Source organism: Nematostella vectensis, chromosome 10 (genome assembly GCF_932526225.1).
Source record: "Nematostella vectensis chromosome 10, jaNemVect1.1, whole genome shotgun sequence".
NCBI lineage: Eukaryota > Metazoa > Cnidaria > Anthozoa > Actiniaria > Edwardsiidae > Nematostella > Nematostella vectensis.
This window is the reverse complement of record NC_064043.1, coordinates 14,310,831-14,327,738: the sequence shown is the minus strand read 5'-3', so window position 1 is coordinate 14,327,738 and position 16,908 is coordinate 14,310,831. Positions and strand designations below refer to the sequence as shown.

The 16,908-nt window shown below is 38.8% G+C and overlaps 2 protein-coding genes across 2 annotated transcripts in view; one reads left to right on the top strand and one right to left on the bottom strand.

The window, feature by feature from the left end:
• LOC5517727 (acetylserotonin O-methyltransferase) overlaps nt 1-3,512 on the top strand; it is an 8,544-nt gene extending 5,032 nt beyond the window's left edge. Inside the window, exons 2-3 of the mRNA XM_001637673.3 lie at nt 976-1,251; nt 1,927-3,512. Of these exons, the coding sequence (XP_001637723.3) occupies nt 976-1,251; nt 1,927-2,150 (500 nt within the window). The 3' untranslated portion in view covers nt 2,151-3,512. The remainder of the gene's footprint in view (nt 1-975; nt 1,252-1,926) is intronic.
• Nucleotides 2,810-8,844, bottom strand: LOC5517722. The gene is made up of 4 exons (XM_048733318.1): nt 8,640-8,844; nt 8,343-8,517; nt 5,965-6,291; nt 2,810-5,602 (listed from the first exon to the last, which is right to left on the bottom strand). The coding sequence occupies exons 2-4, from the start codon at nt 8,409-8,411 to the stop codon at nt 4,556-4,558; spliced, it is 1,443 nt and encodes a 480-aa protein (XP_048589275.1). The 5' UTR covers nt 8,412-8,517; nt 8,640-8,844; the 3' UTR covers nt 2,810-4,555.
• Nucleotides 8,845-16,908: the final 8,064 nt, after the last annotated feature.

Below are 16,908 nucleotides of genomic sequence, written 5' to 3'. Positions count from 1 at the left end.
CTGGCTTGCGGTTGTCCCAATCCTGGAAAAGGGTCTACTGACCCTCATCAAACGTGGTGGCACACCCACAACCTTGAGTTTCCTACCATATCCTGTTTTCCCAGCTGTTGTTGTAAACCCAAATTTCGTTTCCGAATCACGGTTCACGTTTAACCCAAGTAAAAAGCACATATTTTTGGTTGATCCAAAGTACCTGAAGAGGCAACGGGTGGGGGGGAGGGGGGGTCCAAAAAGATGAGCAAAGCAACCAGGTCGATGATGGAAACGGAATTGTTTTAAAAAAATTGAAAATGTGAACACGTAAATGCGTCTGAAGCTTTTCTCCTGTTTTTCCCAAGCGAACATCTCACGACTACTGATGGGCCCTGTATTCCGTGATTGGAAAACTAATAATTAATGATTAGGACATAAGGGGCAGCTGGGTCAGACCCAATATAAAAAAAATCAAACACGAGTTTCCGCATAAAAGGGATAGCTCCTCCCAGCATCTGGGCTCAAATTTGAAATTGTAATCATAACACCGCCAGGCTAGAAGTCACAAGTTAAGTCTCCTGGAAAAATGCTTATCCCTTAGTCTCAGTGGACTGGAATAAAACTATTTTTGCACAGGTAACGAGGCAATTGTGTTAAGAGATTGATAAATTAGTGATTTGCTGTCCACTTACGTTTTCTTAAAATTTTGCGCTGTCCATAATCTGCATAAATTACTCTCGCGCTAAATTTGAATTTAGCGCTCAGAGCGATTGTCCTGACATGTTGACTCATTGACGGCTGATTGATAACTGATTGTTCTTGAGCCCGGGAGTGGGAGGAGCTTTCCCTTTTATAGCGGAACCTCGTGTTTTAAGGAAATGCCCAGTAGGGGCGTGGCCGTGCCCCCAATATTTTCTCCATGTTTCTGTACCGTGCCCCCCCCCCCCCATTATTCTGAGGCCTGCTACAGCTCTGAAACTAATGTTGTTTGTCGTGTTTCAGGGGGTACAGGAGACCTTGCATACGCCGCAAGTAATGCCTACCCAGACATGGCAATCACCGTCTTGGACCTCCCCCCTGTGGTACAATGCTCACCTCATTTCCGCCCCTCCATGGAGGAGTGCCCCAGGCAGGAGAACGTCACGTTTGTACCTGGAGATTTCTTCCGTGAAGAGCTTCCTCCGGCGGACCTGTATGTGTTGACTCACACTATACACGACTGGGGGGAGGACAAGATAGAAATGCTCCTATCTAAGGTTTTCAGGAGTCTTCAGCCAGGTAAAAAGCTTGTCGTGCGGGTGGAAGATGTAGACTACAGGGAGGGGACTGGGGGAGGGTACATACAGGGTGTATTGAGCATGGCACTGCCTAAAATTTGATCACAGTTTGCAACACGATTAGATAAACGTTTACAGCATAAATATGTTATGGAGCGTTTGCTCAGACCAGCCACATGCGAAATAGCCAACAAGCCAGATGGGAACAAGGTCTTGATTAGTTTCAAAACAGTGTCATAACGTATATATGGGCAGAGAGGGGCGTGGCTGCGCCCCCAGTCAATGTCTTTGAATGTTCCCCTGTCAATGTCTCTGTACCCCCCCCCCCCCCTAAATATATTCCCCCTAAATATATTCATTACGTCTAACCAGCTAAAGCGTTGACACGCAAAAGGGTGTTAATATCATCAATAATGTCATCTTATGAACCACAGATAATCATTTCAGCAGGATCGTAACAGGCCTATAATGTGTGTGAAATAATGTGTGTGTACACATTATTTCACACACATTATAGGCCTGTTACGATCCTGCTGAAATGATTATCTGTGGTTCATAAGATGACATTATTGATGATATTAACACCCTTTTGCGTGTCAACGCTTTAGCTGGTTAGACGTAATGAATATATTATGTAAAGCATTGTAATCACACACAGACTCTTTCCCGTCTACAGGCGGCGGACTACTGATTGGTGAAATCCTTTTGAGTGACAGGAAGACTGGGCCATTCCAAGGAGTCATGGCATCGCTAACCATGTTAGTGCTTTGTGATAAGGGTGCGAGAGAGAGGTCCGAGCAGGAGTACCGGGATATCCTAGAAAGACACGGTTTTATTGATATTCAAGCTAAGCGAACAGGGACTGCATTTATGGATGCAATATTGTGCAGAAAACCTTGAGATTTTTAATTCAAAAATGATGTGTAAAATTTTGAAAGAAAAAGGGATTTTCACATTACTCCTAAATCGCTATTTCTTCTGGGGATAATATATCTGTGAATTGAATTTTAATATCAGATTTGCCACATCTACCGGATCTAATATTTAATTTGTTTTATTCAATCCTGTAATTTTTTTTCTGTTTCGAGGTGATGTCAGCAATTTCGATTGGAAATGAAAAATTATATAGAGAAATTCATCATCGATGAGGGAATTTCACGGTAAATTTTACGCGAAAAACGATATCGCACGAGTGGCGCAGCGACGAGAATTTCTTCCTAAACAAGTTCATTCATCCGTACCAAAACATAGTTTGATGAGAACTTTGATTTTTTTCAGCTAGGCGTAAGTTGAAAGATGACTCGCGTTGTGAAAAATTTCGCGGTACAACTGTGCTTACATTGAATTCCCCTTTTCAACTATTGAATTCGCGCGTAAGAGTTTGACTATAAGAATTCATGGGGGTAAAGGTTTGATAAGTCTTTTTTTTTTCATTTTCAAAAGTTACAGATAAATAACAAAGCGTGGAACGAAAGAAGATCTGTTTCAAACTATATAATAGAATGGACGCTACAGGGGAATTGGTGGGGATGTTTTGGATAATAATAAATAAAACACACGAGTTTATTCTCTTTATTTTATTAAATACACAAAGTATGCTTCAAAAAAGTATTAGACTATGTACAAGCAGAGAATTAAAAAATTGGTGGGTGTTGATGTGAAGGAAATAGTAACACCATGTTTTTTTCTCAATTTTACTTAATTTCTTAATTCATTCTTTATTGAGACAAATTACCATGGTGCTACACTTCTCCATCACATTCAAACCCATCCATAGCCCATCATAAGCATCATTAGACTCCATTTCCAGCCGTCAATAGCATTGCTGTCAACTCAACCGCATTAGGCGGTTGTCACAAGATTTTGGATCTCATCACAAGCCCTAATTTTTGAGAGAATTTCCATACATTCTCTGTATTCATCCGCATTGGCTCTCTTGGTTTTTTCACTATTTACTGTATTTCACCCGATTTGACAAGATTTCTGTCCAAGTTGGGTTGACAGCTATGCACTAGGACTCCTCAGCAAGTAATGCAGGTCTCACAGAAACGAGCTGTAAATCGAGCCTACAGAGCCTAGGGAACCAATAAAAGTTTTTCAAAAATATAAGAAAATAAGCTATTTACAGAATAGCGTCATACATTCAAAGCCTGTAAACAGCATTTCTGGAGCAACTCACTTGCTCTCTTTAAAAGAATGAAATCAAAACTGGAGGTACTTTTTTCATAAAAAATAAAAAAAATGAACTGGTGAGATGAAAAATTCGAATTATATTATTGCTTATTCATGACATGTTCATGAACGTACACCAGGTTATGACAATTCGAAATGGTATTATTTAAACTAGAAAGACTACAGACAAGCTGTAGAAAGACTAGTGTTTTGCATAGAAGTGTTGGCTAATGACAAATCTAGATTGTTTTGCCTGTATCAGATTTCTGGTTACAGGCCTGTATGCATGATCTAAATAATAATTAATACCCTAAAACCCTAAGGCAAAGAGTGCAACTATCTTCCTACCCTAAAAAAATAGTTCCAATTAATTACTCCCCCTTGTTTGCTACATGTTGCTAGTGACCATAACCAGCACGGCGGCATTAACAAATATAACCATTATTATAATATAAGCATTAACTAATAACCTACAACAAAATATAGCTCCCTCAACAGTGTGTGTGTGGGGGGGGGGAGGGGAGGAGGGGGTGTCCTCCCCGCTTGCCGCCCCTGGTCCTGCAGCACACTATGACCCATAACCTGTGAAACCGGCTCTTGAAATTCCTTTTTTTATAGTTGAAAACAACTTTATGGTAAATCTGAGTTTTAGAGGTTTTGTTGATTTGTAGATTTTTGCTGATCAACAGCAAGAAAATATAAACAGTGATGTTGACATCCCTGACTGGTTAAAACATTTACAACTTTCTGTCATTTCCAGCATGACTTTGTGCACTTTGGTACCCTTGTCAATGACAGCTACTAGAATGGAATCAATGACCAGCATTACTATACTTTACTAGAGTTGTGCCATTCACAAGGCAAAAATCAGGGATGTGGTAAGAAAATCTAGACACAGGCTATAAAATCAAAATAAAAAAGTTAACTTAAAACAAAATAACTATCAAAGCTGCATAGTAACATAGCTTTGAGAATAGAAAATAAATTATATATAAAAAATAATCAAATGCTTTACTTACATTAAATTAAAAACTTAGTATTTTGTATGTTTGGTAAAAATCTACCATATGTCCTAGGTTTACAGGTATTTAAGGATGACTCTGGCTAACTGGATGCTTAATGGAAAAGTAGATCTACACAAAGTCCTTGACATACTCTTCCTTAAGCATTTCATTAGCCACGTCCTTCATATCAAGTTCCCCCAACACCTTTATGAAGCCTGAGAAGTGGAGGCTTGGATGGGACGAAAAAATCCACTCAAGTACTACCTCGGCCCCAGACTTTGTATCATTGTGTTGTTTCAACAATAAAAGCCTATCTTCATCCATCTTATAATGCCTACCGATTTTCATAAAGCGGTATTTCAGGTCAAGTTTATCACAAACCTTTTGGTAGAGAGGCAAACAACCTTTTATATATTCCAGAGGAACACTACCTATTGGACTTGCTGTAGGTGATTCATTGCCTTGATTTTCCACTATTTCAGTTACTGAGCTTGTTTCGCTCCTCTCACTACATCCAGGCATAGTTGATCCAGGCTCTTCGACATCTTCATTGGGCTGATTTGCAGGCAATACATCCTCAGCAGAGCCCTGATTACAAGGCTCTACCCCATTAGCAGCCTGACACTCTATAATCACGCTTGATTGGTCTGCCTCTGCTCTTCTTACTAGTACCTGTGCCCTATCTTCATCCCTTAAAAAAGACTCTGCACTCTCCTGCCCCTCCCGTGGTGCCCTAAACCACCTTTGAATCAGTGGTAAATATCTATTAAGACAACCACATGCAACACCACTTTTCCTACGCATTATGCAAAAACAAATTACAGAAAGAATTAATGCAGCAACTAAGAAAATAATTATACCTTTTGCTGCCTTAGCAGCAACTGACTCTGTCTCATTCTTTGGCTTGGTTTCTTTTTTTAAAGATATTGACACTGTTGTCTGTAGGTGTCCTACAGAATGCTTAGACGTTTGCATGCTAGTAGATGTTGGTGGTGTGGAAGATGTCACGGCAGTGCTTGGAGTAGCTGTAGTACTTGGGATGGGTGTCACCTTTGGGGTACATCTTTTCTTCCCATCAAGGTTGCACCTCTTCTTCGGTGGCAGTCCTTGATCTATACAGTCTTGCTCGACCACATCATTTGCATCGCCACAACACCAGGAACATGGCTCGCACACCTGAAAGATCAATTCATGTCAATAAAATCCAAAATTGAAATGAACCCCTCTAAGGCCAGTAAAATGGCTAGTAGGGGAGTAGAAACTTCAATAACAGATTAACTTTTAGTGTGCTATCAGCACTCTCTGGCATTGAAAGTGTTGTGCATTCGTTGTTTATCAAAAAAAATGAAACTCCTGGCACTTTTACTGGGACGTAAACTTCCCCACAATAGCTTTTCTGATGAGTTTTGACCTCATCATAACCTCCATGGTTTTCTGGCAACTAGAAACCAGATATGGCATAACATTGCCACTCGGCTGACGCAGTATTTGAACAACATTGGTTCCACTTTATTTTTCCATGTTGTTGGTTCTCATACCTGATATAAAATGTCAAAGTACATCCCAGACTTCGGCTTGCACTTATTCAGGCACACCCTGTTGCTGGTAACTGTACATTCCTTGGATACGAGCTGATTGTCACACTGGTAGCATGGCCGGCATTGTTCCTGGTCATAACTCCCTGAGAAGTTGATACCTTCTACACACTTGACACATCTGGGTTCGATGTTGGGCGTTATGTCTGAACCACAAAGAGGCTCAACCCCTTGACCTTCAGGGCAAAAAGGACAGATCTTGCAATAAATGGTTCCATTTGTGTGGAAGACTTTGTACTGGTCAAAGGTGCATTGTATAGCCTTGCATGTCTGATAAGAAAGCAAATAAACAAATGTTAATCTACAACTCCTTTGTTATTATTTAAAATTGAATGTATATATAGATAGACAGATATATGACATTTTATATTGAGGGCAAGCACTTAAATATCTTAAGATAATCATATAACAAAATGAAGAGAATAAGAATGAGAAATACCTCGATAAATATCTTAAGATAATCATATAACAAAATGAATAAGAAATACTTTGATACACTGATATTACAGATTCTGTCTATCAACATAGAGAGAAAACCCATGACACTAGACACGTACAGTACAGTTAATCGATTTTTTGACTTGACAGATCTTTCACATAGCATTCAGAGACCAGGATTCACCCATTTTAAAATGTTACCCATGAATCACTGCGGGTTACAATACATTGATTTGCAGGTGCAACCTTAACCCATTGACTCCTGGCTATTTTTTAGCTGAATTTACAAGTAAACAGACTAAAAACAGATACCTCCCCCCTATTCTGAGTTTTATACAGCCTGTCAAAGTCAAACACAGCTGCACCGAGTCAGCAGTATCCTAGCTTTCCAACAGTGCTTTGCGGTCCCCACTTTTAATACCTCGTCGTATTAGGAGAGTGTCTCAGGACACCATAAAGTCTATTGGGGCATAATTAAATGCTTTGCTTATGGATATTTGCAAGCAAAGGTGGATTCATGATGATTTTTTCTTGTTTGGCTTTGCCTGGATGAGAAAATAATTTTCTAATGAATCACCACAGCTCTCCTAAATGCTGTCTTTTCTGGAACCAAATTGATTCCAAAATTGTTTACAGTCTGTATGACCTGGAATTAATTTGTTTGGCTTCGGGGTGAATTTTTCCCTGGATCTCCCAGAATGCTTTGCAATATGTAAAGGCATCCAAGTGGTTTACAGGCCTTCAAGGAGTGGACATTGTGTTTGGAGGCCATGGAAATAAACCTGGAGGATCAGAATAAAGGTATCTATTTGTGTCTTGAGCTGTGTTTGCTGATCTCTCTCCCTTGTGTGGTATTTTGAGTGTTTTATTGAGAGGGGTGATTCTGCTTTTCTTTCCTTGTTCGATTTGAAATTTGTCAAAGAACCTGTGCTATTATTTTATAAGAGTAGTTGCACAACACCTTGGTTGGATGCATATCTTCAAGACCATTTATCCCTTAGACTAATGCCTGAGTATCTTTATTTTTTATTTTTTTGCATTTATAAAATTTTGGGGTTGTGGGTACTTCTCAAAGCCGGTACAGGCCGGTTGAGGGGTCAATGTGTTAAGGTAATTTTCTTGAAATAGTTCTACAACCCAGAATTTTTTAAAACTTGGAATAAACAATATTGAAGTTAAGGGCTTTCAAAAAATGTTAAAATAAATGGGGGTAACCGACCTCGCTTTTACAGCAGAGGGGCGTACTTTTGACGCGTTTATACTGATCGTGCGAGGAAAAATCACAACTCTTAGTTTTCAAAAGTAGTGCCTATAGTCTTTAGAAAATTATGTTCTATTTGTCGAGCTGCCAAAATCCGATCTTCTAAACAATAACCCATAGTAGCAAACGTTTAAAAAAACATTTTAAGAGATCGCACTAAAAGACACTGTTTTCGCCACTATTTATACAGTAAAAAGCGCCATTCTGAAGTATTTTTACGGCTTTTAAGAAAAAATAAAAAAAACTTCTACAAGCCAACTTTTTTCTTTTTTCAGTATATCATTTTTCCGTATATATTTAACAATTTGAGCAAATAAAAAATGGGGGTAACCGACTAAACAACTTCAAACAAGTGCCATAAAAAGATTAAATTGTCTCTCAAAATAAACTAAGCTTAAAAACACATCCAATTCTCACAAAACCCCAAGAGAAAACAATATGTCAAGGTGCTTCCCCTACGCAAACGATAACCAATCAGAGACGGTAATCATCCAATCCCCCCAATCAGTGGCAAGCAAAATTGCCAGCCAATCACGTTCTTGAAAATGCGCACACCCCCATCTCATTCAAAACACTGTTGAGAAATTACGGTAGAAAGGAAAATAAAGTAATATCTCTTTACCTGCATCCTTATCAGCAACAAGACCAGAACAAAAGCGATTTGTAGGCCGATTCCTTGTCTGTTTCCCATTATCTCGGGTTTACCGGGTTATGTCGCTTTCTCACTTCTCGGGCACTGTTTCTAACCACAACTAACGGCCGTAAACTCTCGGGAAGAAATGATTATCGATGCTAACCTAAAAGATTATAAAGATATTTTATCACAAAACGTAAAGAAACAAATTTGTTATTGGCCCGTGTTATTTTAGAGTTTTTTTCGAAAATTATAAGTAGTGAAACAAGTAGCTTTTATACTTACTGATGCAGAGTAAAAACCAAACGTTCAGCATCGTCACTCGTCGAAAATCTCGGTCTTAAGCCAAGAAACTCAAGGAAGCATCATTGCAGAATGCATTGATCTCTTCATTGTTTCGCTTTAGCATAACCGAGCTATTGTAGCAGCGATAATACACAGTAAAATAGAGAGCGCGTGGGTGAAGTATCTCTCGATGGCTCGAATACGTATTCTAATACGTGTGAGGCTACCCGTGTGAGAGTGAGTATAGTCGGGTCACGTGACTGGACTGGTCTCGTGAGCAACGCGTGACTGCTTATTGAGGTTCGTACGAATAATATTAGTAGTACGTAGTACTAATACGTAGTACGTAGTAGTTTTTATATTTACTCGATTAATTTTGTCGAGGATGCTTTTGGTGAGAAGAAGCAGTAATTAAATAAAAGATGTTTGAGCTACACTAGTAACATTTTCATCACTTTTTCAGTGAATTTTTTAGGAATGTGTTGCGAGGGGATTCCCCTAATTAGTATTCATAGAGGAGATAAATATCGCACGTACACGATCATTAACCTCATTCAAGGTTTTCATAAAATGTCGCCGTGAATCTTCTAGTTGGACACAATATAGAGAGTGGAAGATACTTAAGAAATCTTCTATGTCCCAGAAATTCAGCTAAATATGTAGTGGAACTTGCTAGAAGCTCATCGTACCTAAGAACATTCGGATCAGTTCACCGTCCTGGGCCATCGTGAAGGATTTCCAAAATCGTGAACGATTCCGAAATCGTTCACGATTTTAAAAATCCTTCACGATTTCGAAATTTTACCCCCCCCCCCCCCCCCCCTCCCAAACGCGTATGTTCGATGCCGTGTCACTATATCTCCGAACTGAATGAAAAATACATGTTCAAGCTAACAAAGGTGATAGAGTGGTTTTTAAAATCCCGTGCAACAAAATGTAATTGTTAATGTGTAATAGTCAAGCCAGAACAAAAGAGAACAAAAATATTACAGTGTATTAGACTAAGTTCAAACATTGTATTACCCATGAGCAGTATTTTAACAAACTACTTCCTTCTATCTAAATGACTTGTGAAACCATTCGAGTGGGCGCACTTGCCGCATTCCACCGTGCACTGGTGGCTAAGCGAACGGGAAAGCTATATCCGCTATAACAATTTCACACAAATTCGAAAGTCGTGAAGCCGGACTAATACAAAAACGTGAACGATTTCATAATCGTGAAGGATTTCCAAATCGTGAAGGATTTTAAAAATCGTGAACGATTTCGAAATCGTGAAGGATTTTAAAAATCGTGAACGATTTCGAAATCGTGAAGGATTTTAAAAATCGTGAACGATTTCGAAATCGTGACGGATTTTAAAAATCGTGAAGGATTTTTAAAATCGTGAACGATTTCGAAATCGTTCACGATTTTTAAAATCCTTCACGATGGCCCAGGACGGTGAACTGATCCGAACATTCTGGAAAGTATGTTATTGTATAGCTAGAATATTCTAGACCCATATAGGACCTTACGCAACGACGACGGAGTCAAGAACGGCAAGCGCGTTCAGCTAGGAAACGAAAAATTCGTAGAATTTTAAAAATGTTTTAAAACCATGACAATCGCAGCAAGCATTTGCAAATATGTAAAATATCTGAGGAAAAATACATGACGGATACAATAGAGGCAAAATAATATTGTGAAATGATTGATGAAAGAATACCAGTGGACATTGATAATTGGCATCATTTGATAATGTTTGATATCAATTTACTACTAAATGATTACCAATCGATATAAAAAAAATTGATAACAATTGGTAATCAAAATTCGGGTACGTTCCCTGCTGGCAGAGATTTTTCCTGTTTGTTTCTATAGAACAAACAAGAACGCGAAGAACAGAGAAGCGACACAGATAGGTGAACTGATAGAAACAAACAGGAAAAAGCTCTGCTAGCAAGGGACCAATTGATGAAAATTAATTCAAAATTGATAACAGTTAATAAGAATTGATAATCAAAATTTTAATTGATAGAAATTAATAAGTGATTTATTTTATAACAATTATTATTATAATTATTATTAGCGTACCCACCAGCAACCTATAAAAATATTTCTTCTCTTCCGGTGCCCATATATGGGCAGTAGGAATCCTACCAATTCTTACCGCAGCGACGTCATATTCCTACCAAATTACAAGGCTCGGTCACATATTATAACGTGACCGCTTAGCAAGGATCACTTGGATTCTGTAACTCGTTGAGAACAGAAGTTCTCTATACTATCTAGCCTCTTTCAAAGCTTACCCCTCTGGTGTATGAAACTCCAGTTTGGTTACACTGTGTGCTGAGTTCAACCCCCTGTGCGCACGTACTCCACAAGCTAAATGGCTACACAACGAATCTGCCCCGAGTTAAGGGGACTTGGGATTTCAGCGCAAAACCATTAATTTTTATCCAAATTGACTTATCGTTCAGAAGCATAAAATACTGGACACGTTTATTGCCAAAGGATGACCAGGCTCTTTTGAAAACAGTAATTTATATGGAATGTGTGAAGTATAACAAAAATTTAAAAATTAGCTCAGCTTACTCGGCTCTTATGACAACAGGAAATATACTAACGAACGCAATAAACTGAAAATTGTTTAAGAATAATAAGCAGAAGCCTATTAGTTAGCCTACCTGTTAGCTAACCCTGCTATAAAGCAAAGAATTGCTCTAACTCTACTAACAATAAGTAACCACATAATTATAGAAAGGCTGAAGAAATAATTAAATTAATTAAATTTCGTAGTCAAATGCAAAGGATTTAACAGGGTAAAACTGTGGTCATAAATCCTACAGCTAATATAGAGGGGATAAATGCAAAACTGACATACGACTGTTTCCTATTAATGGCAAATATTAAAAAAAATAGACTGTTTCTATAACAAAACTAGTCTGCGTCTGTCTGTCTGTCTAAAGTGATCGCCTTATCAGGCTGGTGGATCATTATATCCTAATAACAACTCTAACTTAATTTTATTGTTGACTATTTTGTTGCTTTTTCAAAATGTGAGCTCGGTGTTTAGACATATACAATGAAGTCTAAAATGAACATAGCCATTGAAGATGATACGCGGAAGAGGTTTTTTTATTACTTTTGTGTCTTCCCTCGTCTAATCTATAACAATATATTACCTTTTAAAGATCTTCCAAGTCTTGTGCTCCGCTTGAACAGGTATTTTTCTGAGAAAGATCGCACTAGGTAGACCTCAAAACTTGCTGACATTTGTTACATTTGCTGACATTTGCTACGTACGCTGACATTTGTTACATATGCTGACATTCGCTACCTGATCATAACCTCGGCAAAGAGAATGAAACTCTACCTAATTACTTCTTCTTAGTGTCTACTTCTTTGTCATTTTGGAACTCTGTACCTAATTACTTCTTCTTAGTGTCTACTTCTTTGTCATTTTGGAACGAGTTCATCTTTCCTGGCAACTTATCATGTTGCGCTGCCAAAAGCCTTTACGCGCTTATTATAGTGGATGATGCTATTCTTTGGGGAAAAGGATCTAGAGACTACGCACTTTTTCTATAACTTAGGGGTCAAAACTTATGTTGGTCTCACCTATTTTTCTTCTCTCTGAACGAGCACAGCGGCTTATTTAGGTCCCCCAACGGCCTTAGTAAACTACGAGAACAGAGTTGTTCCAAAACTAAGGGGCGGGTTGTTGGTTTCAGGGGGTAGTGAAGGGGTGGGGTTGGGGTGAGATGAGTTTGAATTAGAGTAAATCCTAAAGATAAAACAAACATTGAAAATAAATGATATAGTGTCGTCTTTTATGAAGTATTTGACTTATCATTAAGTGAAACCACTTTAACACGGGTATCCCTATATTGACTATACGGGGACGTGGATAAAGTAGGGTAAAGTTTTTCCTTTTCTCTTTCCTACATTTGTGTATACAGTTCCCACCGCTTTTCTGTCATGGACAGGGCTCCGATTATATCAGTTTGCTTTCACATTAATCTCAAAGAATTACAGACCTTTAGCGGCACCTCTTTTGGGCCAAATATCCACCTCACCTGGCAAAATGTATAATATTTTTAAATTTTGTTTTAAATTTTTATATAAGAGGGGTCTTTTACTTTTTAATTTCCGCTTAATATAGTAAAACTGTGATCATAAATCCTACAGCTAATATAGAGGGGATAAATGCAAAACTGACATACGACTGTTTCAAATGTCGCAAATATGACAAAAATAGGCTGTATCTATAACAAAACTAGTCTGTGTCTGTCTGTCTGTCTAAAGTGATCGCCTTATCATTTATGTATGAAATTATACTAACTGCTATCCATTAGGAAGTCTCACGCTGGTGGGTCATTATATCCTAATAACAACTCTAACTTAATTTTATTGTTGACTATTTTGTTGCTTTTTCAAAATGTGAGCTCGGTGTTTAGACATGTACAATGAAGCCGAAAATAAACATGGCCATTAAAGATGATACGCGGAAGATGTTTTTTTATTACTTTTGTGTCTTCCCTCGTCTAATCTATAACAATATATTACCTTTTAATGATTTCCAAGTCTTGTGCTCCGCTTGAACAGGTATTTTTCTGAGAAAGATCGCACTAGGTAGACCTCAAAACTTGCTGACATTTGTTACATTTGCTGACATTTGCTACGTACGCTGACCTTTGTTACATATGCTGACATTCGCTACCTGATCATAACCTCGGCAAAGAGAATGAAACTCTACCTAATTACTTCTTCTTAGTGTCTACTTCTTTGTCATTTTGGAACTCTGTACCTAATTACTTATTCTTAATGCCTACTCCTTGGTCATTTTGGAACGAGTTCATCTTTCCTGGCAACTTATCATGTTGCGCTGCCAAAAGCCTTTACGCGCTTATAGTGGATGATGCTATTCTTTGAGGAAAAGGATCTAGAGACTACGCACTTTTTCTATAACTTAGGGGTCAAAACTTATGTTGGTCTCACCTATTTTTCTTCTCTCTGAACGAGCACAGTGGCTTATTTAGGTCCCCCAACGGCCTTAGTAAACTACGAGAACAGAGTTGTTCCAAAACTAAGGGGCGGGTTGTTGGTTTCAGGGGGTAGTGAAGGGGTGGGGTGGGGGTGAGATGAGTTTGAATTAGAGTAAATCCTAAAGATAAAACAAACATTGAAAATAAATGATATAGTGTCGTCTTTTATGAAGTATTCGACTTATCATTAAGTGAAACCACTTTAACACGGGTATCCCTATATTGACTATACGGGGACTTGGATAAAGTAGGGTACAGTTTTTCCTTTTCTCTGTTACGAGGTTTTGGGTGGTTCTTTTATGGTATTGGGGGTAGCCGGGGATCGTACACGCTGAGCAAGGGTTGACCGTCTTCTTTGTTCTTTATTGCACCGCTTGAGTGTTTACAAATGGTAGAGCTACCACTGGCTAGCGGGAGATTGGCTGTACGAAGGCAAGTACTTTCGGAAGGTAGTGAAGGAACATCTCTTTCCCGGAAAGTCGACGAAGCCAACTTTAGAGAGTCCTGACTAAACCAACCTAGAGCACTGCCGTGTAGTGTCCTCGCAACAGTTACAGCACAATCCTAGAGCTAGTTACTATGCTGCTCAATTTATACTACTTGGTTTGGAAGAGTTCAGGAGCCGATATCTCTTAGGGTATAAAATTCGACCAACTCCTATTCCTAAGGGAGTAATTAACCTTTTTTTTAAAAATTCTGTTATCTCTTAGGGAATAAAATTCGACCAATTGCTATTCGAAGGGGGTGTTTTTGCCTTTAATATTTCCTTGAACCACACCCAATTTGTTATCGGAGTCCCCCTCGCACATCTTCACGACTCCTCCCTGGTGCCGGAGGAGTGGTGGAGATATGCTAAAAATAACTCAATTCTCAGACACAAATTAAAAAGATCCCGGATCAAATTTATTTCAACAAGACAGCACAGCAGAATAAGAAAATATATCTGTAAAGGGATGTCCAATATTCTACTCCATATTTGACAGCCAACTGCCACAAGCATAAAGCATTGGAAAAGGATGTGCTGAGTACAAGCACCTGCATAAAATGCAGTGAAAAATTTTAACAATCTCCAGGTGCATTTTCCCATCAGTATTGTTCACCTTTACTTTGGATCCACTGAAAAGAATGAAAAGAATTAATTGGATTCAATGAAAAGAATAATCATGGGGTTTTTGGTAATGGTACAAATAGAACGAGTTGTGTAAAATTGGTAAGAAACCTAGAAAAGATAACCAAACAAGGGATATTCAAAATGCAAAATACATATTCAGTTCAATTTCAGTTCTTAGGCTATAGGCATGAGAAATGGCCCTGACTTTGGAGTCAGATAAGAATGAGGCAACAACATTAAAGTACCTCTATTTACCTGTGGGGCAACCCAGAAATGCCAAGGGTGGTATTGGCAGTAAGGGTTTTTGTTCTTAGAAAAGAGAGAAGGGAGGCTAGTGGTGTCTTATCACTTGCCCAAGGCAAACACTGCAATGGTTTTCCTTTGATGGTTTGAATGACTGTCTTTTTGTTTGAATGGTTTCAATTCCATGGTTTTACTTCCATGCATGGTTTTGTTGTCCATTTTTTTGATTAAGGATGGTTTGTAAGGTTTTCCTTCCATTCTTGAAGGTAGCCAGTTAGGGAAGTTAAGACTGTTACAGAATGGAAGCTGATGAGTGTAAATTAACGAGGAATGGGTAAGTCACTGAAGTACAGGCTAGCCAGTTGGAGGCAGGTAAAGTGGTGAAAGGCAGGTTAAGTCGATAAGGGTATGTGAGATGATGGAGGTTGGAATACCTAATCAATATAGATATGTTCAAATGAAAGTATTGTTCTTTTATTTTTTACTTGCTCTTGTATAGATAAGGACTTCTTGGTCCCCCCGCATAATTCAATGCGGTATTAACGATCAATAGATCGGGGTATCACCCTTGCCAAGGGCTCATTGTCGCCAAGTTTTTATCTGACGCTATCTTGTAACCTAGGGCAATGGGAGGCTAGAGGTGGGATATCACTTGCCCAAGGTGAACACCTAGGGTAGTGGAGGGAGGAAACGCCTGACATCTCCATTCTACACCCCATGGATGTGTAGCCACTGCCCCTCAGGGGTTTACATGGTTTTCCTTCCATGCATGGTCCCATTGACCATGACTTTGATGGATGGTGGTTTGTATGGTTTTCCTTCCATGGTTTGAATGGTTGTCCTCCATTGGTTTGAATGGTTTTCCTTCCATGCATGGTCCCATTGATCATGACTTTGATGGAGGGTGGTTTGTATGGTTTTCCTTCCATGGTTTGAATGGTTGTCCTTCCATGTAGGATAGCATTTGATGATGGCTATGATTTGACAGTAGGCTGCCAAGGCGCAAGGGCAGAAATAATTGTCTGGATGGCATGTAGTGGGAGGTGCTTCATCTGAGGGGCTTGAACATCCACAGCAGATGGTCCTGGCTTGGATTGTCGTCATGAAGTTCAGTAATCATTTCTGCTCTTGCGTCTTGGGTGTAAAGTTCAAAGCTGCTCGACTTCCTAAAAGAAAAGATGAAAATTTACATGTTATGTATGACGACTTAGAATTCGTCAGGAAATCATGATAAGCAAAACATTCTGGGGTGTGCAAAAGTCCTGAGACTAGCAATTAAGAACACATCACTCACTAACTAATAATATGATAATATGGCAATGACAGCTTGCATGCTTGCATTTTTTTACCAGGGCAAGCATAACCCAAAAAAACTGAAGACAAAAGCTTTTTGATTTTTGGTAAAGAAGCGATGAATACCAACAAAGAAAGTGAAAGTGAATTCTACTACCCCAGAGGCAAAATTTGCAAGCAAAAGTCAAAACAACAAGAACAACAACAAAAGTGACCTTTCATGACTATAAAGAGAAGATGCCTAACAACCAGTAGGAACTGAAAATATCAATACAAGGGCAGAAGAGCAGGAAGGACAATTGGAAAGACATCAAGTGATTTTAATGTTTTTTGTTACTGCTGTAAGGTATATTTCAATGAACCAACACCAGTAAAAACATTCTTTGATTATTATATTCATACCAAAGTTCATATCACATCACAAAATTAATGTCATTCTGCTAGATTCCATTTTAATTAAGCTCCCGTAAGAGACCAACACTTATTGTTCAAGTTTTTGGCACCCAGTGGTTGCTTATGAGAGCAATCTCTCGTAAGAGACCAGCTCTGTTAACGACTTAAATTATCAGTTCCCAAGGTGGTCGCTTATGAG